The sequence below is a fragment of the Electrona antarctica genome (assembly GCF_951216825.1).
Source record: "Electrona antarctica genome assembly, chromosome: 3".
NCBI classification, from domain to species: Eukaryota; Metazoa; Chordata; class Actinopteri; order Myctophiformes; family Myctophidae; genus Electrona; species Electrona antarctica.
Window position 1 is genome coordinate 17187190 of NC_136808.1, and position 26515 is coordinate 17213704.

Sequence of the window (26515 nt, forward strand, 5' to 3'; positions counted from 1 at the left end):
AGTTATTAAGTAGGATTATATTTGTCCAGGTGATGGCCCTTGTCTGGCAGGGGATTTGTATTGTCACACCTTTACTAGCAAGGCTTGCTGAGGTGGGTGTAGTATGTGTGTAGAGGTCACAGGGAAGCATTAGTAACTCATAAGAGGCCTCTTTGAAGAGTCTGTTGGCAGAGGTTATTGCCTTAAAGTCTTGATCTCTACTTTCCTAGAGTATTGTTTTCTGCAGCAGCACTGGATTCTGACAGATGTTTTGAGAGTGTTGTGCTGTTTGCTACACTAGGGTAGGGATGTAACGATATAGAAACTGCATCAAAAAATCGATAATTACTTTTCCATTCAATTTCAATTCAATATTTCTACACTTGGTCCATCGATGTGTGTATTCTCTGTGTTCATGTCAAGGTACGGGTTTATCTACAGTATACTGGTTAAATATAACATATTTGCCAGAGAATCAATGTTTACTTATTTATATCCATATTCATATTTTTTTCCTGAAAACATCTGCACTATCCACATGTTTCACACAGATTTAATTTTTTCGCTAAATAGTTACTGTATCGATTTTAAATCATTGATTTTAATCATCGTATCGCCTTAATGAACCAATTACGTCCATATATCCTATATCGTCAACCATACTTAAAATGTATCGTTATACCCATATTTAGGTGGCTATGAACCTGGAAACGTGCATCAGAGCTTCAGACTTTTTTACCTTTCCGTCAAATAATTTCAGTCATCAATGTTTATATAGCTCATTGTGTATATTGCGTATAGCTTTTTTACTTTTGGGCTTGACCCCGACTTATAGCTGCTTGCATTATTGCGACCGCAGGTAGCATTTACTATGATGAAAACGTGCATTTCCCGTTGGTCCGTCACGCCCGCATTCCTGTTGGTCCGTCACGCCCCCATCCCCATTGGTCTGTCACGCCCCCATTCCCGTTGGTTCGTCACGCCCCCATTCCCGTTGGTTCGTCACGCCCCCATCCCCATTGGTCCGTCACGCCCCCATTCCCGTTGGTTCGTCATGCCCCCATTCGCGTTGGTCCGTCACGCCCCCATTCCTGTTGGTTCGTCACGCCCCCATTCCCGTTGGTCCGTCACGCCCCCATTCCCGTTGGTCCGTCATGCTCCATTCCCATTGGTCCATCACGCCCCCATTCCCAGTGGTCCGTCACGCCCCCATTCCCGTTGGTCCGTCACGCCCCATTCCCATTGGTCCGTCACGCCCCCATTCCCGTTGGTCCGTCACGCCCCCATTCCCATTGGTCCGTCACGCCCCCATTCCCATTGGTCTGTCACGCCCCCATTCCCGTTGGTCCGTCACGCTCTCATTCCCATTGGTCCGTCACGCCCCCATTCCCATTGGTCTGTCACGCCCCCATTCCCGTTGGTCTGTGAGTCCACAATTAGTGATTCAACAGAGAACCAATAGATCACTTATGTTATGAACACAGTAGGTCTACTACTGATTCAACTGAGAACCAATAGATCACATGTTGGAACACTTACCTGGCTCCATCCATCCTCATATCCAAGGGTCCATCCTTGCTGAGTGAGAAGCCCCTCTCCGGCTGATCCATCTGCATGGAAGAGCAGCCTGCATCTAGGAGGACAGCGTCAACACTACCTGGTTCAATCTTCAACTCAGTCAGCAGGCCCTCAAGTTCACTGAAACGGCCAAGGATTGGTTTTGCTCGATCACTGAAGGAAGCATTTGGTGGAGGGAAAGGATGAACGGAGAAAAGAGAGAGACAACGGCTCTAGTGAATTCACTTAATGTAACATTGCAAACACAACCACATCTTGAGCCCGATTCATGTTTCTGATATAGATGGCATCTGTGATGACATGATTCAATTGTGGACTGCGCAGAGGATCAACGTGCACAGCCAAGCACTCAAGATTTCGAAAGCACATAATATATTATTATATTGCCATGATTGACTGGCTCTTAGTAGAACAGACTATGATGAAAAATATTTAATAACTGGGATTCCTTGGCTTACTGCCAGCGTGTACAAAAAGTTTGATGCAAATTGGTCCTGCAGTTTTTGAGATTAGCTGTGGAAGCCCCCCCCCCCACAAGCGCAAATTCTACATGCACATAACATTCAGCTGACGCTGCTATGCCAATCACAGTTCAGCTACCACACAAAGCTCATGTTATCTCATCATTAATTATGTCAAGCTTGTTCAATATGCATATCACTGTACCCAATGTTAAAAGATGAAGGTAAACAATTCACACCAAAATAAGCTATAGAAATGTTTTCACTTGACATTTAATTCGAATTAGCACATCAGTGGTGAAGTGTACAGGTATTCTTCAAGATAATATATTCATATTACTATTCAGCTTTCACTATTACACGTGTAAGCTGAAGTTCACGCCGCGTAGCTACACTCACATTTACAAAGGGAAACCGTGGGTGCGTTAGGCAATGTCTTGTTTTCACTTGAGGGGTTGAAGACGAGAGGAAGCCGGAAGGTCTAGATATTTTTCCAGGCCAAAACATTTTGTTGTTTTGGGGGACTTGTCATTAAAGGGCATTTGAAATAAAAGACATTTAGAGCATATCCATGGTCATAATGGGGACATACAGTTAAAGGTATGGGTAAGACAGTGATATGTTTTAGTTGCAGTTTCTCAGTGTTCCAGTTCTCTTTTTCTGCTAATTTCTTTTAGCTATCACGTCCAATTGGTCTACTTTTCAGGCTTGACGCCATAAAAATATAATCCTGTCGTAGAATATATAAGATGAAAACTACAACCCAAAGATACAAAAAATTGAGTTTTAAAATGCAATTATTTTTAAAAATAAATACAAATAAAATGGTCACAAAGGCCTTCTTCAAGATGGCTCTAACCCTCAATATCCTGTTATGTGTATCCATCTGTCAGTCTAGCATTTAATTTCAAAACATCATGCAATATCTAAGAAGACACATCACCTAAAAAGTCTTGAACATTCATCAGTTTCAGTTTGTAAATACATCAATGATGCGAAAATAATCCATTTCTAATGGATACCTTGGCCTGGAAGAGAAGTCATCAGGTGGTCTCCAACCTTTTTAGAGTGTTTCAACCCTCAACCACTACACTCTCCAGTTGGTGGGTCAACAGTGATTGGCCAAGTCACTGCCCCTCTCCTCCAGGCTTCCAGCTATAGACAAGACCACGGAGGCGCGCCCCGTGCGCAGCCATCACCGAGGCGCAACCAGCACCGGGAGAGAAGACCACACCCGGCCAACAGGCTGTGGTTCGAAACCTGCCGGCCAGGTGCAGCAAACCAGTGCTGGCCACACCCCAGCGACCGCCGCGCCCAGGGCACCCCCCCGCGGACCCGTCCACTGTCCTTTCTCCCCTGCCAGAACTAACAGGAAGCTCTCTTATCGCTGCCTTGTGTGTTCTTGGGGGATATCAGGCACTGAGAGGTCTCTAGCACTATGGTTTGCCTCCTGCCTAGTGTCCTCCTACGTCTCACCAGACTGTTCGTCTGTGCGGTGTGCATGTGTCCGTCCTTGTCCACACTTGGCCTTACTCTGGTGTATTTGAGTCAAGGGAGCCTTCGTCTTTCAAAACATGATCATCAGGTATATTATATAAGGAAAGGAGGAAGAAGTTTAAAAAAAAAGTGTACAGTATTTGTTAAAATGTCGTTATGTGGACACGCCCACCAGTTAATTAAGTATGCCTGGTTTGCCTGGTGTGGGTGTCTGGGTAATGGGTGGTGAGGTGATCCACCTGAACTGAAGCTGCACCCACAGCTGTTGTTGTATGATAAAGGGGGAGGGGTTAGGGGAGGGATGATAGTGTGATCACTGCATTTTTCATTGGCACATTTGACTGTCAAGGTTTCAGCCTCCAGGATAAATACAAAGGGAAGACATCATTGCACATAACAACCACACCAAGGGGTCTAATGAAGTACTCTCACCTCATGAAAAGCAAAACTGGAAAGATATACAAAAGTCACGGCACTCCATCTTTCATATTTTTCCAATTTGGATCTATCATGTTATAACTTATAGTATAGCTTGATGAAGCCCTGTATGGAGGAAACATTGTTCACTTTTGCTTAAACTGTGGGAATGTGCATATCCCACCTTATTTTCACATTTTCAACTTTTATTATAGTCACATCATGGGCCAAAGGTGCTCTTGCATTATAAGTGAGGGACATACTATGTCGTCTAGGATTGTTTATATAAATGTTGGATACATTATTATAAAGTCAACTTAACCCCATAAACATATGTATATGAAATGTATCCTGAAAGGCAGCCTAGGAGTTCAATTTTCTAGCCTAATGATGAAACTGTTCAGCCACCCTTCCTTGTCTGGTAATGTACAACACTCAGCCACCCTTCCTTGTCTGGTAATGTACAACACTCAGCCACCCTTCCTTGTCTGGAACTGTACAAGGCTCAGCCACTCCCTCAGGCACACAAGGTGAGATCCTCAAGTCATGTTCATGCATTTTTCATGTGACCTTTCAAGACAGTGTGAACAAAGATGATGGTAGAAATAAGCAAAGGAGCAAGCCTCTATACATGAGCCAGAGGGAGCAGTAGATCTGTAACAGGATTGTCCTACTTTTAAGGTCAGGAACCCACATGGTTAATCAAATATATTAAAAGGGCATGGAAATCAAAGCCTTATGGTGCAGGCTTGCAGCATGGCTATGTTCAAGCTCTGACATGACTGAGCCACTTAGTCCTCTACAGATAAATAAGAACTGACACAATCCTTCTTTATCTTCCTATTCACCCACTTATTTTACTCAGGTGAAATTTACAAAGAATTGTCTTTGTAAATTTCGTAAAACATAATTTGAAGTATCTTCCTACTCAAAAGCTTAACTAGAGCCATTCAGAGCAGAGCATACCCCAGTGGGTCCACTATTTCTACACCCACTGATGCAAAAGGAGAGATACAGTACAGCGAGCATGGGAGCATCTCACCCAAGCTGCCAGGGCTTTCCTTTGCCTTGCAGATATCCTTCGCTATCTTGTACATCAGATTTGTTGAAAATCTATAACAGAGGCTTTCCTCAACGTCCCCCTCACCTGCCCACTGCTCTTTTGCTACCCTGTCCTTACAAACCAGTAACACACATATCAAACCTTCAGTAGTGCGGTTGAATTTATTTCCCTCAAGATATTGCGGATTTGACAGCCAGTGTGGGTGGCCTTTATGATAGAGCTATTATTTTGTGAACTAAAAACTTGAAACTAAATTGAATATAAATTGAATAGATATAGTAAGTATCCAGTATGATGTTCTGGAAGTATTTCAACTGGATATAACATGTCAAATCTCGGACATTCTAATCACATACTACTGACAATGTGTTATACATGAAATCATATTTACACATATTGGTGTATCTGTGCTATAAGGGAAACATTGTGTGATAATACTGCAACAAAACAAATAAAATAGTAAAAAAGCGTATTCCAGTATTTTTTCAGATGTCTGCCAGGCCGGGTTGATGACCTAGGCCTCACTCAGACCTTTACAGCGTTGTATGAATGTTGTGAGTGTCATGGCCGCCCCAATGCATTTCCAATGGAGGTCACATGGTCTGTTGTATGGCTTTCAGCTGTGTTTCGACTGCCCCCTCCCCCTCACACAACACAGATGTTGTGTCAAACCATGTGACCTCCATTGGAAATGTATTGGGGCGGCCATGACACTACACAACATTCATCCAACAAGCATACAGCAATGCAGTAAAGGTCTGAGTGAGGCCCTAGGCCTACCCTGTGTCAAATTATTGTCGGGTGCAGCCTTCAGGGGTCAGGACACAAGGAAGCTGCAGAGAAAGACAATGCAACTGTGTGCATTTGTGGTGGCCCACAAAGTGCAGAAGTTGAAGCCGTTTTGGAGGTGCACTCTTTCTAGTGTGAAAGGACTCAGCACTCCACACACTGGCTGGCACTCTGTTTCCTAATCTATTATAGACAATATGCTATTATGATGTTTCAGTATTATCATTCTAAACATACAGTATGTGTCATCATCATCCTTCGAGTGCCCTCGAGATCTGCGACACAAGCTGCTTCCACTGGACTCTGTTGGTCATTGCCACACCAAGTTCGTATGTGATATATTGTTAAAAATAAGTCTCTTTGTCTCTCCAGCTATGGTAAACAGAAAACACATTTTCAAGTCGGGATACCAATTTTATCCAGTCAGGAGAGAGAACCCACACAGGATACAGGATAAACAAGGTTTGGAAGTGATAACACAAAGAATCGAATAATAGATTAATAATATTCTAGGATTTTTCAAAAGTTTGTGAAAATGCTCTGAATCTCTGGCAAGGGCAGCTATAGACGATATTTCTACAAAATACATTTTGATACCAATACTTTTTTACTTTTACCCAAGTACATTTTTAATTCCAGACTTTTACTAGTAACAGAGTATTTCTACATTTCACAATTGATACTTTTACTCAAGTAAAAATTGTGTGTACTTTTTCCACCACTGCTTATTTCTGATTCCAAGAACCCCCTTTACCTGACTACAACAATTTGCTTAGAAACTGTTATTGCTGCTATCGGGTGGAAACCTAGCATATCCCAAAACGTTTTTAATTATTCTTTAAAAAAAATTGTGAAAATAGCCAATATACAAATGTTTCCACTTTCTCTCATGTAACCCTAGGGGTAGACGTACCCTCAACTCTGATTTACTGTATGAGCTCTGAAACTGATCACAGGTAAGGAGTACAATTTATACCAGTAAGCTACATTTATTTCCAGAATAAAAAAAACATTTAAGTAAAGTAAGTAATAAGTATGTATCATTTTAAAATCATTTTAAAACTAATGCACATAACTTGAAGTTTCCTATTTCTTGTATTTGTAATTTTATAAACTCAGCAACAAAAGTTCGGAAACTTAACTTTGGTCCATTATTTCTCCACTTTAATAATACCAATTGGTATTGTATTTTATATAATTTGAATCGTTAGTCATCTTTACAACGAGGTATAGATTGTAAGGATCGGGCGTTCGTGGAATGAGCAACACAGCTAAACGTGTGGGTAGCGCCTCCAAAATATTTGCCAAAATGGCAAGTGGTTGGTATTCAACCCTTTGCTATGAGTTGCTTAGTGGATTGGATGATTGCACTCTCCCACAGTATTAAGGGGGGAAAAACATATTGGCCATTAACTTCACACTTAGTGTTAGGGAACTTGGTAGCGGGAGAAAGTTCCATGTGCAGCCACAGCACTTGGCATGGTATGGGGTATGAGAGTATCTCTCTCACAGGACAGAACTTGAAGTTGTCATCATTGAAGGCAATATCAATGCAGTGAGATATCGGGATGAGATTCTGGAGCCAGCGGCGATCCCATATCTTCAGAATCTGGGACCTAACGCCATTCTCCAGGATGACAACGTTCTCCCCCACAGAGCCAGGATCATCACAGAGTAGCCTACCTCCAGCATTTTGGAGGAGAGAGGATGGAATGGCCTGCCGTGAGTCCAGACCTCAACCCATTTGAACACTTGTGGGATCAGCTTGGGCGTGCTGTACGTGCTAGAGTGACCAACAGAACCACGTTGGATGACTTGCAAGAAACCTGGTTGAGGAATGGGATGCCATCCCACTCTTCCATCCGCTATAGAGTTCCCTAACACTGAGTGTAAAATTAATAAAGTGTAAAAATGGCCAATATGTTTTTTCCCCCCTTAATACTGTGGGAGAGTGCAATCATCCAATCCACTAAGCAACTCAAAGCAAGGGTTGAATACCAAGCACTTGCCATTTTGGCAATTTCTTTGGAGGTGCTACCCACACGTTTAGCTGTGTTGCTCATTCCACGAACGCCTGATCTTTACAATCTATACCTCGTTGTAAAGGTGACTAACAAAAAAGAAACAAAATTATAATAATATATATAATAATATATATAATAATATATATATATATAATAATATATATATATATATATATATATATATATATATAAATACAATTATATATATATATATATATATATATATATATATATAATTATATATATATATATATATATATATATATATATAATTATATATATTATTATTATTTTGTTTATTTATTTTTCCTTCTTCATAATAGCAGGAACAGCAATTTAGAAGTCACTCCCACATACCACAAAGAACCTATAGGGGGGTAACATAACCTTTTTGTATAGGATCTTTTTGTAGCATCTTCTACACCATGTTTTTGTAAGCCACTGACGGGTTTAAAAATATGCAAAACAGTTACATAACATTTGTAAATTATTAACTTCTTTATGTGGCTTAGACACAGGGTTGGAGATATAAATTCCTTATGTAAGGTCTTATATTATTAAAGAGGACAAGTTTCAGTGGTGTGTGCTGAGGTCCACGTGTAGGCTCATAATTGCTTAAGAGATCTGATCTATTTATAGCCGTAGCAACCCACAACATTGACATCATTTGAAACTTAAAACAGAATAACGAAGAAACCATTTTTGTTACTCTGGAATCCCGTTGGATCTACCTAAAAGGGTTGCACTGAGACAGGCAACAAATTTGGCACATTAAATCACACATGAAATGCTGACTTAAAGGTATATATGAGTGATTTCACTTAATTCAAACATCACTTTTTTCCCCTTTTTTGTGATAATCCTCCCTACTATAGAGTGTGCTGACCATATAATTAGTTCCTCCCTATCCCCAGTGAACCGCAGATGTCAAAAAACCCTAGTTTCGGCTTTGGTGGTGGGTGAGAAAGCCTTCCTCCAATCAGGATCGAGCAGGGCGGGCCTTGGTGCGCGTGCTGTTGGCCTGTTGCATGTCCCCCCCACTGTAGAGCGTGTGCATGTGCATTTCACCGGGTTTTTTTCCAAATCACCCAAATCACTGAATGCTCCTTTAAAGGGATAGTTCAGATTTTTTTAACTTAAGCTGTATGAAATACTTGCCAATAATATAGTGGTTGCAACTGTATTAATTGATTCATTGCCTGAGTCCCGTGGTGGTAGTTCTGCTCTGGTTCCACACACTTCCGCTTTCATCATGACAAGACGTGTTTTCTCTCGCTCCTGCGCGTCGTCGGACTCAAAGTCACGGATTTTCACAAACTTTCTCTTTCTCCTACTATGGTGTACGGATTCCTACCTTAATACACCAAAGGGATTACATCGAGGTGAAATGGAGAAAAGCGAACCTGTAAAAGCTGGGCCGTGACGACACAGTACACAGTTGTGCATCAATGCACAAATACAGAGTATAAACATTTCTATGGCATTCAGTGCCAAAGTTCATTGCACTGACAATGTCTCAAAAATGATCAAATGTATTGCCTCATTTCACTCAAATTGATGCAGAGTGCAGTGAATGCTTAGCACTGTGACAACCCATTCTTCGTACAGTGGTGTCGCTCATCAAAAATTCTACATTCTATTATACAAGCTCACAACACGACACATCACGACTGGGGTTCAGGCAGGCAGACAGACAGAGTCGGACAGATGGGCGGGCAGACTGGCATGCCGATTGACAGGTCAATGGATGAGTTGGCAAACGATGAACTACGTCTTAAAATATCAATTTAACGATAAGGTCTAACACATGAGCAATATAAGCTATACGCAAGCCAGGTCTTCCACAATACTGTGGCACCTCCCCTTGGCTCCACATCCCAGCTATCAAAAACAGTGTTTCACTTTTGTAAAATGTGTGGATGCACCATGGCCTCTAGCACTACCCTTTGTCAAACATCGTATTGGTGTAAGGCTCCCTCTCCGGTATTCATGCTTCCAACAGTAGAATGACCATAGCAATGAAGCGTACTGTATATGAATGTGCAAAAAGTAATAACTACTTGATACATTTGAACTACCTCCTGACCTAAACTATATATAACCGAGAATATCCTCTAGTTTAAAGATCAATAAGTTAAAATCAATTGCTGTTGTATGTACTTCTATGATAAAAAATAAATCATTTGAAATGTATTTATTGACAGCAGTGACAGCACCTTCAATATTGGCATTTTTCAGTAGGCATGGATTTTTCTAGTGACGTACACTGCCTGTACTTTATGATCACCAACAATGGGGATCAGTGATTGGTCGCTGCGGACACTGACATGCACACATCAACTGAAACACTATATGGCTAGGTAACACTTATACTCTGTCGTACCACACTGTTGTGCAATGAAAATAGCAGATCTACAAGCTCAAAATGCGTTACGATATGGTGCATTGTGAGCATGTAGATCTGCTATTTTGGACGTGCAACAAAAGCATTGAGGACATCTCAGAGCGGCCAGTATCTGTGTGTGTGTGTGTGTGTGTGTGTGTGTGTGTGTGTGTGTGTGTGTGTGTGTGTGTGTGTGTGTGTGTGTGTGTGTGTGTGTGTGTGTGTGTGCATTCCACATGACGTGCTGCCTCTTCACAAATCAAGCCTGAAATATTCCCCAGTGTTGACCTACTCGGTTCCTTTACCTGCGTCACTGAAGCCTAAGACAAGATGCTGATTGATTGCTTTCAGCAGGGGAGCAGAGATGAAAATATCTACAGTGAGTGAAGAAAAAGGAAAAACAACCAAACAAGGCCTAATGCCTTTGAAGAATGGCTTTCCTTGGAATGTGAACTTGGGCTGAGTCAAATCACCGCCAGAAGTTTAGAACCAATTCAAAGCAGTATACTAATATGTGTATCAGATATGAAAATGAATTAATAAATTGATGCAAATAAATTCGACACTTATTAGAAGTTAAAGGGATAGTTCAGATTTTTTTTTAACTTAAGCTATATGAAATACTTGCCATATAGTGGTTGAACTGTATTCATTGATTGCCCGAGTCCCGTGGTGGGAGTTCTGCTCTGGTTTTGGTGCGTAGTGATATGGACACAAAAAACATAGTTCTGTGTGATAGAGGGGTAAAAAATGAACGAAAGTTGCACTATATGGTAGAATTAGGTCAACAATACAAATGACGCTAGTTTTGTGAATTAATTTACTTTTAATGCTTTAATCGCACGCTTTCAGTCGCTTTAGTCTCCAAATCCCCCTCCCAGGCGGCATTTCTGGTCAAAACAGTGCTTATTGCACGGAGCCTAGCGGTCGCAGTAATGGTGCCGGCCAGTACTGAATACTGATCATCATCCAGCCAGACAATAACAGACAATTGTATTGTCAATTTCCAATACTTCTTGTGATTAGTTCTCGTGACATATTTTCAAAAGGTTACACGTTTTCTCTTTGATACTAGTCTTAATTGCTATACACACTGTGCATTGTTCATTGAACTGGTTCCTTCTCTAATCATTAGTAAAACCTTCAAATTGTCGAAGACAAACTGTATGCTCCTTGCCAAATAGGGAGCCTCCTTGGAATAGGGAGCCTGTTCCACTGTATGAAGATTAAAGCCCTATACCTTTAACATTATAAAGTGTTACTGGGCTATTTACTGTAAGCTATTTACTTCTATTAGGAGTCGGACCCACAGTTCTGTACCCACTCACAAGCAAAATTACCAAACAAGGTCAGTTTATTATGACACACATACGTGCAAAGTATATGTCTAAATGTTAAATGCAACATTGTTTTTTTGTTATGATTTCTGATGAGGTAGCCACGATAGGACATCCCACCACTCCTCTGTTAGAACCTACAGTGATGTATAAATAGTGTACAATGTATAATCTAGCAACAGCACCAAAGCACTTGGCTAGTGGCATGTGTATGAACATTTCAAAAATAAATAGGGTTGAAAATCAGATCTGGAAGACTGCCCGAGATATCCCATTGAGGACCACCTTGGTTATGACTGTGATGGCCAACAATTGATGGATAGAAATGTTCTATTTCATACAGGCTCAGGAAGCGCTCGGTGCTACTGAATGCTGCATCTGAGCCTCAGTTATGGTTGCACAATTAACCAAAAATATCTCAAAACCGATATTTAGAACCTTTAAACAACTTAAAAGTAACACATACAGTAGCTTAATCGAATAATTAAGAAGCATATTTGTTCCTTATCAACAAATCAACATATAAATTATTTTTGAGCGGTGCTAGCCTCTCCTATGCACAGCTTTGTGTGTCTGTATGAGCACGGAATGTGCTCGGCTGTGATGTATGATGATGTGTGATGATAAGATCGCCACTCACATCACACAAGTGTGATTTTTAATAATGGATTACATCAAAGTCAGAATAACCACATTGTAACCAGCCCTGTATTATACTTTAGTTGTACAATGGTGGCATGTTAAACTAGCGTGAGCTTGTAGAGCTTCTATTTGAACTACAATTGGCATTGATTTGAAGTTGTATCGCTCAGAATATCGCTCAGAATCAGCATTCAGTAGCACGTCCGCTTCCTGAGCCTGTATGAAATAGAACATTTCTATCCATCAATTGTTGGCCATCACAGTCATAACCACGGTGGTCCTCAATGGGATATCTCGGGCAGTCTTCCAGGTCTGATTTTCAACCCTATTTATTTTTGAAATGTTCATACACTTGCCCTAGCCTCAGTGCAAACCTCTGCAACCCCAAAAATGTTGTAACAATACAACATTTAGCATGTTCTGCTGACTGCCTCTCTACACAGGAGCAGGGCTGGACTGGGTCAAAAATCCGGACCTGACATTTTACCCCTAGACCAGCCTGCAGAAAGCAGATGCTCTACTGCCCCGCTCCGTCGAGGCACACAAACTAACAAGCCCTTCCACTTTTACTGAACAACAACATCCCTTCATGTTCTGATAATTACCGTAATGGTACTAAACAGCTCAGTGGCCTTGTGGTTAGAGTGTCCGCCCTGAGACTGGGAGGTTGGGGTTCAATCCCCGGCCGGGTCATACCAAAGATTCTAAAAATGGGACCCAGTGCCTCCCTGCTTGACACGCAGCATCGAGGGTTGGATTGGGGGTAAGTCCCTGCGACATACTAGCGTCATGTCCAGGGGGTGTACTTGTACATCAAGCTGCCTCACGCTACAGAAACAGGAGATAGGCTCCTGCCCTATGGGCCTCATGGCTCGGCGAGGCTACTTACTTCTACTTTACTAAACGGTGATGGGGCACCAGCCCATTAATTGGTTGGCCGACCGGTGTGTCAAGCGGCCAGTCCAGGCCTGTACAGGAGCGGCAGTACGAAAGCCCCCTTTTCTTTCGCCAGCAAACCACCAGCACAAGAGTGCTGACACTACTGCTGTTGCACTACCCGCCCTGTGTTCAACTTCAAGAGGTGTGCCACCTCTGTTCAACAAGAATAGGATATATAAGTGGCAATACCTCAAACATGACAGTTAATTTTCACCAACATCAGTGTGTCAATCCGTGGCACAATGCAAAACCGCAGACACACATATGAAATCAGCAGCCTTCAGGCAACCTTATGCAAATTATTCAGGAAGGGCAAAGGAGATCACCACAGCAATAGGGATGTTTACGGCCACAGATATGAGACCCTATTCCAATGTAGACAATGCAGGGTTTGAATACACGCTACAAGAGCTTCGGCCATGCTGCATTATTCTAGCCTGGATCCAGCCCAAAGACCCTGCCCAGTGTGCCCACTCTCTGAGTGGACTGCGTCTCTTGGTCTGGTGTTGCACTGTGAACCTATAATTTCTTCGGTACAAAAATGTATTATACAAAGAGAATCGGTGGTGGGGGTGGGTCTAACGAACAACCAATCAGCGCCAAGGCCCGTTTTCAGCGTCATTACACAGCGCAACACACAGAGGAAGAAGGGAAAAACAACAACAATGGCTATTGGTTGAGGGAAATTCTAATCCCCTCCCCCTTGAAATCGCTCAGACAGGAGACAATGTCAGACTGAAGCTTCAAGAAAGCTACAGTCTGATAATCAGGCTAGCATTATTCCCTTTCATCCACATTTCAGTTCAAACTAAATGTTCCCTCTATAAACAAATAGTTGAACATCTAGGGTTACATAATGTACAGTAGAGGTTCTTGACAAGGACTTCAAATTATAATGATTGAAAAGCTACCCTGGAAACCAGACTTATCTGCCAGTGCGCAAAGAATAAACAGGTTCCACACAGAGATTCCAGACTAATATCTAGCCTGGCACCCCCCATATAACAAACCCAACAGCGGAGATCAAACACAGAAAGAGGAATACAGTATCTAAACTGACTGTCCAAGACAGTCAGTAAAGTTTGCTTTAAAAATCCGTCTTATTTAACTCGAAGCCATTACATTTCTCATTGGGGAGGGAGAGAGGGAAAATAACCATGTCCTGTGCAAGCCTATTTTAAATGGTACATTGTAACCTGCACTGATCCTCTAATGTAGTCATTTCTGATCGTGTCCTGCCTTTTTTTTTATGTTTTTTTGTGGCTTTTGCCTTTATTTTATATTTTTTATGGGGGGACAGACAGTAGGCTGACAGGAAATGGGGAGAGAGATGGGGGGATGACATGCAGTAAAGGCCATCGGGATCGGGAGTCGAACCCGCAGCACACTGCCAGACTGGATTAAACCACTCAAAATTCAATGGACATGGGGATCAGCAATTTTACATGTCCACATACATAGTGGGGAAGTAATCACAAGGTCTTCACTAGAGGCAATTGAATGAAAAATTCAATAATTAACTTGTTGGAACCTAACCCTAACCTCTTGGGTGCGTGCAAGGTGAAACACCCAGTTGCCTCCTCAGGCTTCTCTAGAAGCATGATCATAATGATCTCTTATCTCTATCATATCAAGTAGGACATCCAGAAAGCTGAAGGACCATGTTGGCGTCATAGAGTCCAGGTAGACTTGGACAAGTTCAATGTTGATGAGGGTGAATAATCAATTCTCGAAAAGCTATAGTTGATAGTAGTATGAGTGGCGCCTGATGGACAAATTGGACATCATGTAGGAAGCTTTGAAATGCTCCTCAGGGCTTCTTCCTGGAGGTGATCCTCTGTTCTATGTTTGCCCTTTAGCCAGAGAAGGAAGCCATTCCAGGCAAGATAAGCATGCGCTGCTGCTGCTCTGTTGTTCTTTCTGCCCTCTACCACAATAACGACTGACCCTTCTGCAATAACACAAGACTCCACACAGAGGTCTCTCAACCCTGCATCTTGGAATCATTTCACCCAGAATGGAAAGTAGATGGAAGAAAATTGTGTGGAACCCCCTCATCCTGATGACGGTGTTCTTTGTGCCTGTCATAGTTACACACTATTTCTGTTACCTAATCATTCTGTTACATAATAGCCTATGCCCGGTCAAACATGCAGATGATTGTTTTTCCTTTTTTTAATTATAAAAAAACAAAATGGGTATACAATTTTTAGTTGCCTTAGGTTCAAGATTAAATATGATATTGGTAGTTTGAGTGGTTTTTGGAAACAATGAAAAGGCGCCAATAGCAGGAGATAACAAAATGTCCAATACTGTACATATGTAATGCAACTCCTATGGATAGTCTATCAGCATATATTAAATTACTTGTTTGACCCCTCAAGCAATTTAGTAGGCCTACAGTATACGTAAGGTTTTGCCCAATCAAATGGCACCAAATACCGATATCTGGTCAGGCGGAAGGCCCATGGACTATATTGGCAAAGAGGGTTTGGACGATTCACATACCTCCCGATTCGATACGATCTCGATACATAGGGATACACCAATCAGTAAAGCCGATGGGTTGGGTTGGCCAATCAGAGAATTTCAGTGCGTCCTCCGCAGACGCAGGGACAGTTTTTTTCAGTTCTTGGAAATGGTTGAACTGACTGAACTTCCACTCTGACTGCATACTCCTGGTTCATCTGGGATACACATGCCAAGTTTGACGTCATTAAGTCGGACTCGCCCCAGTTTTGCCCGGACAGACACACTGGCCGTACTGATTTTGGGTGTCCAGAAATACTGATTTCTGGACACCCGCTGATCTGATCAACCCACAAGGCACTGCACGCCCTTGGGTCTTTGGCGACACACTAGCCAAAGTTTGAAGTATCCAAGCAAATATTAAACTATTATAAATGTTTTCAGTAGTGTAGGTCACAAATTACCTGTTTATTGTTAAAGCCACTGTGGTTATATTAACCTTGACTTTGTCACAGCAAAGATTGTCTTTTGGAATTGTGAATAATATTAATTTAAAAAGAGCACTGCAGGCATTATCTCCATTCTTATGAACTGCATATCATTTCTCTCCTCCAGAGAACAGGGTTTATTTTCATATCAAAAACTCACATTAACTTTATGAGTGCTTGATTTCTATTGTGCTGCAATCTAAACAATATACATAACACCATGCACCGCAGCACCACCCCTCAGCAATTTGCATCAGGGTTGTATTTTCTGCAACACACAGGAGGAAAGTGGGGGAACTCTCCGATCCTGTTATGTGGATGCACTGCGGGGGATGCCTGGGCCTTTTATTCAGGCATCCAATAATATTGGCTAATTGCTTGATTCCTCCAACTCCTCTGAACTCTCTCACAAGTGGGCGTGAAAGGGTTTATAACCGACACAGTGCTGTGTTTTGATTTTCCCTTTTTTTTCTCATCCCCTTCTCACAGGCGCATTTCTCTAGCCAATTCCCTTGAGAGAGGTTTCCCCAGCATCTACGTAAAAGGATTCCTACCCACGCCATGGTCTTAGGAACATCTCATTTTCATCCTCCCTCGCTCGCTCACGCACGCACATACACCAGTACACACTCCCTCACTGCCTTATTAGACACTGTCCTGGTGTCTCCCTGTTTTGTTTTTTTCCTAATGTAATGCTCATGTTTTTCTCTCTCCCTCTCCCTCCCTCCCTCCCTCCCTCCCTCTCTCTCTCTCTCTCTCTCGCTCGCTCTCTTTGCTTAACTTCTCTGGGCTTTTCTCTACTTCCCACCCCCACATATCTGATGGATCCTCCGTGGGAGGCAGCATCTCCCTCACACTGCAGCCGTGGGCCCTTGCTCTGACAAATGACATGCCAGGGCCCACCAGCTATGAGTATGTGTGTGCGTGTGCGTGCGGGTGTGTGTGTGTGTGTGTGTGTCTGTGTGTGTAAACCCAGCATTTGTGCACCTGCGTGCACAAATGCTGGGTTTAAACTATAACTTGCCTTACTGTAGAGAGATACTGTTCAACCCTGAGTGCTGTATTAATAGCACCCACTGCAGTGGACACATTTTGTGAAATGTGAAATTTGCACAGATTATGTGCAAATACCATTGTGCCTTCCATTGTTAGGGTCAAATTTGACCCGTTTTCAAGTTCAGAATAAGTACCCTTTACATTTCTTTATTGGAACAAGGCTTCATGAGATCATTTTAACGAAACAAAATAAGCTGTCACCATTTTTGAAATTCCGAAGGACTACATCTAGTGTTATGGGTCAAATATGACTCGCGGCAGACAATATTGGCTGTTGCATGCATCAATTAAAACTTAATTAGGCTGCTCTGTGGATCAAATTTGATTAAAAAAATCCCCTACAACACACCCATGCACACCTCACCATTATGTCTGCAGGGCTTACTTCTTCCAAAAAATGACATTTATCATGAACGCAAAATCCAATACCGACACTGAACTCGTATGTTAACTCATTGACTACCATTGACGAATGTATTTGTCAAGACACACTTTTTTCCCTGGTGAAAGCAGAGACTCGCGTCTTTCTTTTGAGATATTCAGTGTTTACATCATCATGGAACAACATATTCTGTGGGTCTTGGAAGATTAGTGAAAACACAAAAAAATGCTGGCAGTGGCTGAAGACTGATCAAAACCATGGAGAGCGGCGTAGATTCAGAGATAATAGCTAATAGCTTAATTTTGTCGGCCCGTAAACAAGTAAGTGAATGGCTGCACGAGCACGCAAAACATGTCTGGGAGCTTTGAGCAAGGCGTTGCCTAGCAACAGCCGCTGTAAAAAAGAAATTGATTTAGCGATTCTAAAGACGTCTCCAGACGTCTTGGGCCTCCTATGGGTGTAATTATAAAGACGTGTGGGGACGTCCTGGGCGCAATAAGTGGACTCTAAAGAGTGAACCTGCAAATTTGTTCTAATATTATTAACACAATTACCCATTGTCGTCAGTATAGGAAATATAATGTGTAATTAAAAAAATGTTTTAATTGGAGTGGTAACATTTAAAACAGTGTTTTCATTGATAACATTGCATAATAAAAAAATATATATATTGGATAATAATCAATGTTTTTGTGTCGGAAGCTTTCTAGCACAATGCAAGGGATACAGTGACAAAATAACTCAATGGAGTTGTAATTAAATTATTAGTATAAGAAACTTACTTGTGCTGCTTGGCTAACTGTTGGGCAAAAGAGAACGCTGTAGGGTCTCGATCCAAGGCCAGGACTGTGACATCAGGACTACTATTCAGAATGGCTGTAGTATGACCTCCACCTCCAAACGTCATATCGAGAACCACCTGTAGGGTCAGGGTGTGATGACAATATCAGCTCACAACATGAATGAATATCCCGGTCATTGCTCAATACAATGTTGTCATCCTATTTGCATTCTCTTAGTCTTCACATTAAGATGCTTTATGACACTGCATAGTATTTTAGATTGCGAATTACACTGACAATGTGTATGTAAGCTTATATAAGCTTATTGATGAGGGAATAAGTTTAAAGCTGCAATCCATCATTTTGCAGCCTAATGCAATCCTAAAGGAGAATTGAACCCAGGCCCCCACACATGAGAGACTAAATATCTACCTATCTTCCAATAAGGCATCTCTGCTTTCTCAGGGCAGGGAGATATTGTGCTAAGAGCTTCAGGCAGTAAAAGCTGTCAACAAGTATAGGTGTCCTACCCGACACGCAATTGAAGAGTAGGGAGACCAACTCCAAAAACTTCAAATGTACTATTTATTCTTATTGTACTAGTCACTCTCTACCACAGGGATTGGTCAGCAGTTTGATAGCAGTTTTAACTAAGCCAATCTACTCAACTCAACTCGATTTACTCTAATTAGCTAGAATTGTTACTCTCTATGTTGGCCATGGAAAATCATGGCTTATGAAAATATTTTAGCTCAATAAAGCATAATGACACTTTCATGTAACAGTATCCTTTTTTCATCTAAATTTTATTTAAAATTTATCCCGAGAGCCCCTCAGTTCGGGGCTGGAACAACTGGAGCAGGCCGCTTCTTATCGCCTGACAGGGGGGAGTTTCCCCGGTAGGATGTAACCTGTGGAAGGAACACGTTATTCCAACCAGTTCCTTTCCCCTCCATCAGGCACCCCGGCTGACCAGGGGGAGGCAGTATAGAGACCAGGATTACAGCATGTTTTTTGTGAGGGTACGTATAGCATAGGCTGGGAACCCCCGCTTAATTAGGCCATGTCTTATGACATTTTAACATTTTAAATGTAATAAAATACATGATTTTATTTGAATTAAATGTAATGTTGTATGTACATGTTGTATACAACATGTATGTATGTATGTATGTATGTATGTATGTGCACTGCACTGCACTGCACTGCACTGCACTGCACCGCGCCGTACCGTACTGTACTGTATTGTATGTATGTTGTCATGCAACCTCCAGGCAATCCATAGTAGCAGCTTATCACAAATGTCATACTCTTTTTTTTTAGGGGCCCCTCCTATGCCCAGCTTGGTGTGTTTGTGTGTACCCCATAGCGATGATTTGATTGGCTGAGCAATGTGTGTACCCCATAGCGATGATTTGATTGGCTGAGCACGGAGTGTGTACCACGGAATTGAGGATAAAAAATGAGGACAGAAAAGTGAGGACGCCAATTGTGATTGCTGTGCTTAACACAATCCATCCCGGCCCTCTAGGCTAGATTATGGCGCCAGTACCAGAGAAATCCGCACACTTCAGCCAGACCCGGAAGTAATAGCCTGCATATCTGTTGTGTAGCCTTGCTCTAGGAGGAGCACGATCGCCCGGCGGCAGCCTCATTAGCTAGCTTGTTTTCATGTTTTATAAGGTCCTAAACATCCTAGTTTGTCTCATTTTGAGCAGAAAAATTACAAAAAAATAAAAAATAATAAGCATGCACACGGCTCGGATTTGGATGATATAAAAATATAATTTTTAATGCTGGATTAATGCGTATTAATCAAAATTTGTAATATTGTTTTGGCACAGGAGGATTAAATAGCTATTCTCGAGATAGCACAGGTGCACAGGTAGCACAGGAGATGGCACAGATTGAGTTAATAACTACAGTGTACAAACATAGCAAGAAAACAGTCTGGGTCCAACCAACGTCATAGTGAGCTCCATGAAGTGGCGATGACGCTATCTTAGCAAATTCTTACAAACTCAAAACAGAGAAAGGCAACAACTAATTCAACACAATACAACAATTTCTTCCATTTCCTTTCACACACACACACACACACACACACACACACACACACACACACACACACACACACACACACACACACACACACACACACACACACACACACACACACACACACACACACACACACACACACACACACACACACACACACACACACACACACACACACACACACACACACACACACAGGACAATTACACATTCACACCCATAAGTCGATGTGAGTCATCCTCCTTGCCCGCTCTGAAAAAAAAAGGAAAAACTCAGCTCAGCCTGCAGATCAGCCTTTAAGCTATGAACTAGCACCTGCTTCAACAGCTCGTTCCACCAACACTTGACTCTATGTGTGTGCCAGCACAAGAATGTTAAAAGGATGTTTTCTTTATGATTAGTTGGACTGCCCATATGCAGAATCATTGCCGTGGGAGGTGAGAGGGTGGGACTGGGCACAAGCTTTTTTTTTGGTCTGAACTGTAGACTATCAATTCTCTCAATTAGGGTGCATAGTAGGTTGAAAATGGTTACATCAGCGTCTGTGAATTTTATAAATATTTAACCACTGAAAAGTATTAAGCTTGTGACTAAAGAATGACATTGAAGCCAAAGGAACACATGTTATTTTTTTTCCATTCCCTGAAAAGTAATGGTTTTGAACATACAACAGAGACGACATGACTTGTGAAAGTGGCTCCCTTCAACCATGATTTGTCAAAGTGATTTGACATTCAATGGAAGCTGTCCACCCTGTAAGCTACCAAGAACACATACTGCTGAAATAAAACCCTTTGTCAGAATAAAGTCAAATTGTATCCATCTATGATCCAGAAAGTTTTTATTTCCAAACTGTTAGAAATCACTCCGAGATAAAGAAATAAATCACTCCTGGATTTTCTTTTGGAATATTTTTTGGATTGATTGACTTTAACAGTTTGCATAAAAAAACTAAACTCAGAGGTACAGTTTTATACAAAGGCTGCTAAAAGAATAAACCCAAGAAAGCACTATGGCTTGTTTCTGTTGGGGTCCTGTGTATTCAAGTGAATTTAAGTAAATTGTACATTTGTTTTAATTTATTTCTGATATATATATATGATGTAAATTATATAATGATATAAACAGCCATATCACCATTAAAATAAACATGGGTGTTTTTTGTTCCATAGTTTTAAAATGTAAATAAGCTGTATTATATTGTCAACAAATTGGTCTTTTTTGCATTTCAATTAATGGCAAATGACACAATAGTAAATGCCTGCCATTCCCCGCAAAAACATTAAACATGACGATCGATAGTGACGTTAAAGGTGGGGTGTGTGCGTGCATGTGTGAGAGAAGAAGTGATCAATGGCGTTTCCCTCTCCCTTCTAGAGCACAGCAGCAGATGGGAGGGGGTGTGGGCTAGTGGGATGAGTCACACGCATAATGAACTTGCCTGTTGTGCTATTCAATACAAAACAGGAAAAAGAAAACACAACAGCAAAGTAGGGTGGCTTTTATCAGTGGGTGCACCAGATGATATATATACTTTCTTTTTGCACGCAGCCATTTTAAATGATAGCCTATTTTCTCTTCGTTTTCAATTTTCAGTAATCATTTAACCGCACGGCAGAATCATGTTATGTCAGCAAAAAGCATGTCTTTTCTTGCAGGTTATAAATCAGATCTACAGTATCTCTTGCTTTTAGCAATAACGTAGCCAATAGACCTTGTCAGGGAATTGCGTTGCTAGGGAACAGTTTGGGTCCAAGTTTATTTCTTGTCAGCTACTGATATGCACAAACACTGCAATGCCAATGGTAAGTAAACTTGGACCCTACTACAGACCTTTTCAATATAAACATTCTAAAAGGGTCCAAGTTTATTTCCTGTTGCAGTGTTTGTGAATGTCAAGTGTGAGAAGGTGGACCTTCTCAGTGTGAAGGTGTACCTTTTCACACTTGACAACAAACATTGTGAAAGGGTCCAAGTTTGTTCCTGTTGCAGTGTTTGTGAATATCACTAGCTGACAGGAAATAAACTTGGACCCAAACTGTTCCCTAGCAACGTAATTCCACCGGCAAGGTCTTTAGCATTTTTATGGCTTCAGAATGTTATAGAACTTAAACAGCATCGGTTCCATGACAACCTAAGCATTATTTTGATATCTGCTGCAAAGCATGGAACCAAATGTGCAACACAAACTTAATAGAATGTAAAACCAAAAGGCTATACAGAGACTCTCGATGCCATTCGACAATATTTCCCTTTCTCAAAAAGTTAAAAACCTGATATTTCCGCCACCAGACGGACGAAACAACTCCCTCAAGGATTTGGCTATAATGGGTTTGACATTTGCGATGATGATTGACACTGAAGTTGGAGTGAGTCATTCACATTGATATTTCATACAGAGGAGTGTCCGGGAGGATCTCGCCAGCTCTGCCTGGACCAAGCCATGCCGAAGAGGCCAGCAGGAGACAGTCTGTCAATCCAGGATGAAACATTGTCAAACTCCTATTTCTAACTACAGAGACCACCTGATCAATGACGCTCACAATGAGAATAATTGCTGCTCTGTACATTTTATTCTCTATTTTGGGCTGTGTAATATCTGCCTTTCCCAGCAGAGGGAACAGGAGAGTTAGGAGTGGTCCAAGTGGTGCAGTCCAACATTGTGTGCAGCTGCAAGGTAGCAGAATGCAGGACTGTTTAGTTGCAACTAGCCACTCCACAATATCCATCCATATACAGGTCCTAAAAGGAAGAGATGAACATCAGGCATTTGTATGCTGCATCAAAAACTGTTCCTGTTTATATACATTAGGAATTGTCCTTGTTAAGCAACTTGCATTTTTGGTATAAGTGAGATTCTTTCTCACATGGTCTACCTCCTGCAGAAGAACACTGCTGACTATATGGAAAAAGGGGCCATTTCTCAGTCTTCTGCTGGCTGAATTCATTAGGAAAAGGGGGGCAGGAACCTGAGAGAAGGCCGAGTACTCACGTAAATCCTACTTGTGACTCCCCAGCCCAGGTCAGTTACAGTGGGGGATCTAAAATGTCACCGAGGGGAGTTTTTACAGATCCTGTTACACTAACAGACAGACCATTAGGGAGACAGATACACGGGTACAGGATCGCTTTCCTCGTCGCGTCCGTTGCCATGGCAAGGGTGGAGGTACCCGGTTTGCATTTCTCTCCATCACACAAAGTTCATGGCAAGATGCAAGCACACGCAAAAGTGACAATTCTGAGAGTATGGTATGAGTATTGAATAATGCATGTGGTGTGAAGGTACAGGTTGGGATAATAAGCTTGATGGCAAGTTCGGTTGCGTTATGGATGAGCCTGCCACCTGTGTGCACTGAAGTCTGACAACTAATTCAAACTTTAAAAACTTTTAGTAAGCTCCAAACTGCTGATAAACATATAGTTTCAGGGGTGGCGGTGGCTCAGGGGTAGAGTGGTTGGATGGCAACCGCAAGGTTGGCAGTTCGAACCCGGGCTCCCCTAGAGTTAGTGTCGAAGTGTCCTTGAGCAAGACTCTGAACCCCTTTGCTCCTGATGTGCTGGTTGGTGCCTTGCATGGTTTCCGCCGCCATCGGTGTATGAATGTGTGTGTGAATGTGTGAATGTAATGCACAATCTATGTAAAGCGCCTTGAATAAAGGCGCTATATAAATGCACCATTTACCATTAACCAATCTTAAAACTTGATATATAGTGTAGAAATAAGCACTTTCTTTTCAGCATATACAGAATATAAAATCAGGTAGCTCTCGTGCACATCCAGGTGATGGTGACCGCACACCCCAATGACGATGGACAAGACTCACGCTTCATTGACGCTTCATTTAAAAACACACACACACACACACACACACACACACACACACACACACACACACACACACACACACACACACACACACACACACACACACACACACACACACACACACACACACACACACAACCTCACACACACACAACCTCACAAATAGGGAAGTCATAAAACACAGCTTATTTTATTTTCAGACCGATTGACAGTGTTTGTCTGGCCATTAGCCTAGGCTCGGGAGGCAAAACAGATGGCAAGTGAGAGAGAGGACTAACTCACCTAAGGACATGAAAGCTTCAAGCAATTATTCTGTCAAGAAGTTATTATGTTGATCATGAATTCACTGATGTTGGTAGCCAACACACACTTGTGGCCTCCTGCCTCCACTACCGTTAAGCTGTAAGTGGACCTACCTGGAAATCTTGACTGTGTATAATGTGTTTAGGCCTGTGTCTATATGTATGTGTGAGCAATGAGCATATGAGCAATAGAGTAGCAAAAAAAGAAAAGAAAAAAAGAAACATTGAGGAAAACCTTGCCAGAGGGCTGTTCAAACTGCCTTCCTGTGTGCTAGGCTAATCTCCCTTTTGTCAATGGAATGTTGTAGAGTTACAACAAAAAAGTAACATTGCTCATCTATTCAGTGTTGCCTGAAATCTTTTGGAATGGAGTTTAAATGAACACATTTTAGGAGGTATTTGGACTAGTTTCGACAAGCCAAGCATGCATGTTGTGCCAAACCATCCATGCTCATTTACTTTTATAAAAGCCTACGTGAGGAAGTTTATGGGAGGTTTATTTTTCAACGATGAATGGTGCAAATGATGACCAAAACACATGGGAGCACACAATATTCACTCCAACTGTGCTACCTAACACACAATATTCACTCCAAACTGTGCTACCTAACACACAATATTCACTCCAAACTGTGCTACCTAACACACAATATTCACTCCAAACTGTGCTACCTAACACTATGTTGCTGGCTGCCTGCTATTATAACACTGATTAGAACAAATTATGTATAAAATCAATTATGTACTGTATATTAAACTGCCTCTAAAGTCTCTTAATACCCCAATCTATGCCAAACCCGGAATATCTCGGGTTTATTGCTTAAACCCTCCTTTGCCAGACCCGAGAAATCATAGCCAATCGGAGTGGGATCTGAAAAATCTGACTAATACATCTTGATCACGTGACCCTAGAGATGATGTGTACCAATTTGTGTGAGTTTTGAACAAATTTCTTTAGTTGGAAAAAGTGTGTTTTGATGTAAACACAGAATGGTGGAAAACGTAATCTGGCACAAATGGCCAAAGGAGGATTGTGTGAGTTGCAAGAACAAAGATTTTGATTCTATGACCTAGGGTTCAAGAGTTATAGTCAAAGAAATCACACCTGTGTGAAGTGAGGGGCGCTAATATATTAAAGTGTAACTCATGTTGATCAGGTGATGTAATGTGATGTAAAACAAACGGTGCAAACACAAACTCTATATTGTTAATGGCATTTAATGTTTGTGTTAGGGAGAAAATGACATTTTCCCTTCATTGTCAATGGCGTTGAGTGGCTGGCCTACTGTGAGTGTGCGTGGACTGTTTCACGGCAAGCAGACAGTTCATGATTTGTGGCATTTTGTGCAAAATGGGCCACTCCCGCAAACTTTGGAAGCCGATCGTAGTTAATCAGAAAGGAATATGAAAAATCACACCTGTGTGAAGTGATGGGTGCTCTTATCATCGTACCTCATCATGTCTTAAAATAGACACTATGACTATTTGCTCAGACACTATGATGTAAAATTCTCCATTCATTGTCAATGGGAATTTAATGATTGTGTAGGACAAAAATAGACACTAAGCCGATTTGCTCAGACATTATGATGTAAAATTCTCCATTCAATGTCAATGGGAATTAATAGGATGAAGTTTCCTATATTCACTAAAAGCTGAATATAGGAGGGGCTAGTGCCCCTCAAAAATCTGATAAGTCAAACCGGTGTTTGATAATAAAATAAAAAGAAACAGCCTCATGGTGGCGCTATAACAGGACTATGGACTATGTAAGAAAATTGGGGTAGAGGTTCTTCCTTTGATGCAAATGATGTTCATTGTTGAGCTTTACACAGTATTTTGCTACTTTCACACTATACTGCATAGCAAAATAGCAGGTACAGTACATTCATTTTGATTTTATAACCATTAAAGCCAAAATACATTGCATGGTTTATAACATGAACACTTTAAAAATATAATTGTATGTAGTGTGCGTACAAAGATCATTAAGATTTATAAAACGTTATTGACAACAGTTATTGTTATACTCTTTCACTA

At 41.5% G+C, this 26515-nt stretch overlaps 1 protein-coding gene across 1 annotated transcript in view; it reads right to left on the reverse strand.

The window, feature by feature from the left end:
- mettl15 (methyltransferase 15, mitochondrial 12S rRNA N4-cytidine) overlaps positions 1-26515 on the reverse strand; it is a 70110-nt gene that overhangs the window by 13119 nt on the left and 30476 nt on the right. Inside the window, exons 3-4 of the mRNA XM_079496962.1 lie at positions 18287-18423; positions 1519-1710 (exon numbers count right to left, since the gene is read on the reverse strand). Coding sequence (XP_079353088.1) covers positions 1519-1710; positions 18287-18423 — 329 coding nt within the window. The remainder of the gene's footprint in view (positions 1-1518; positions 1711-18286; positions 18424-26515) is intronic.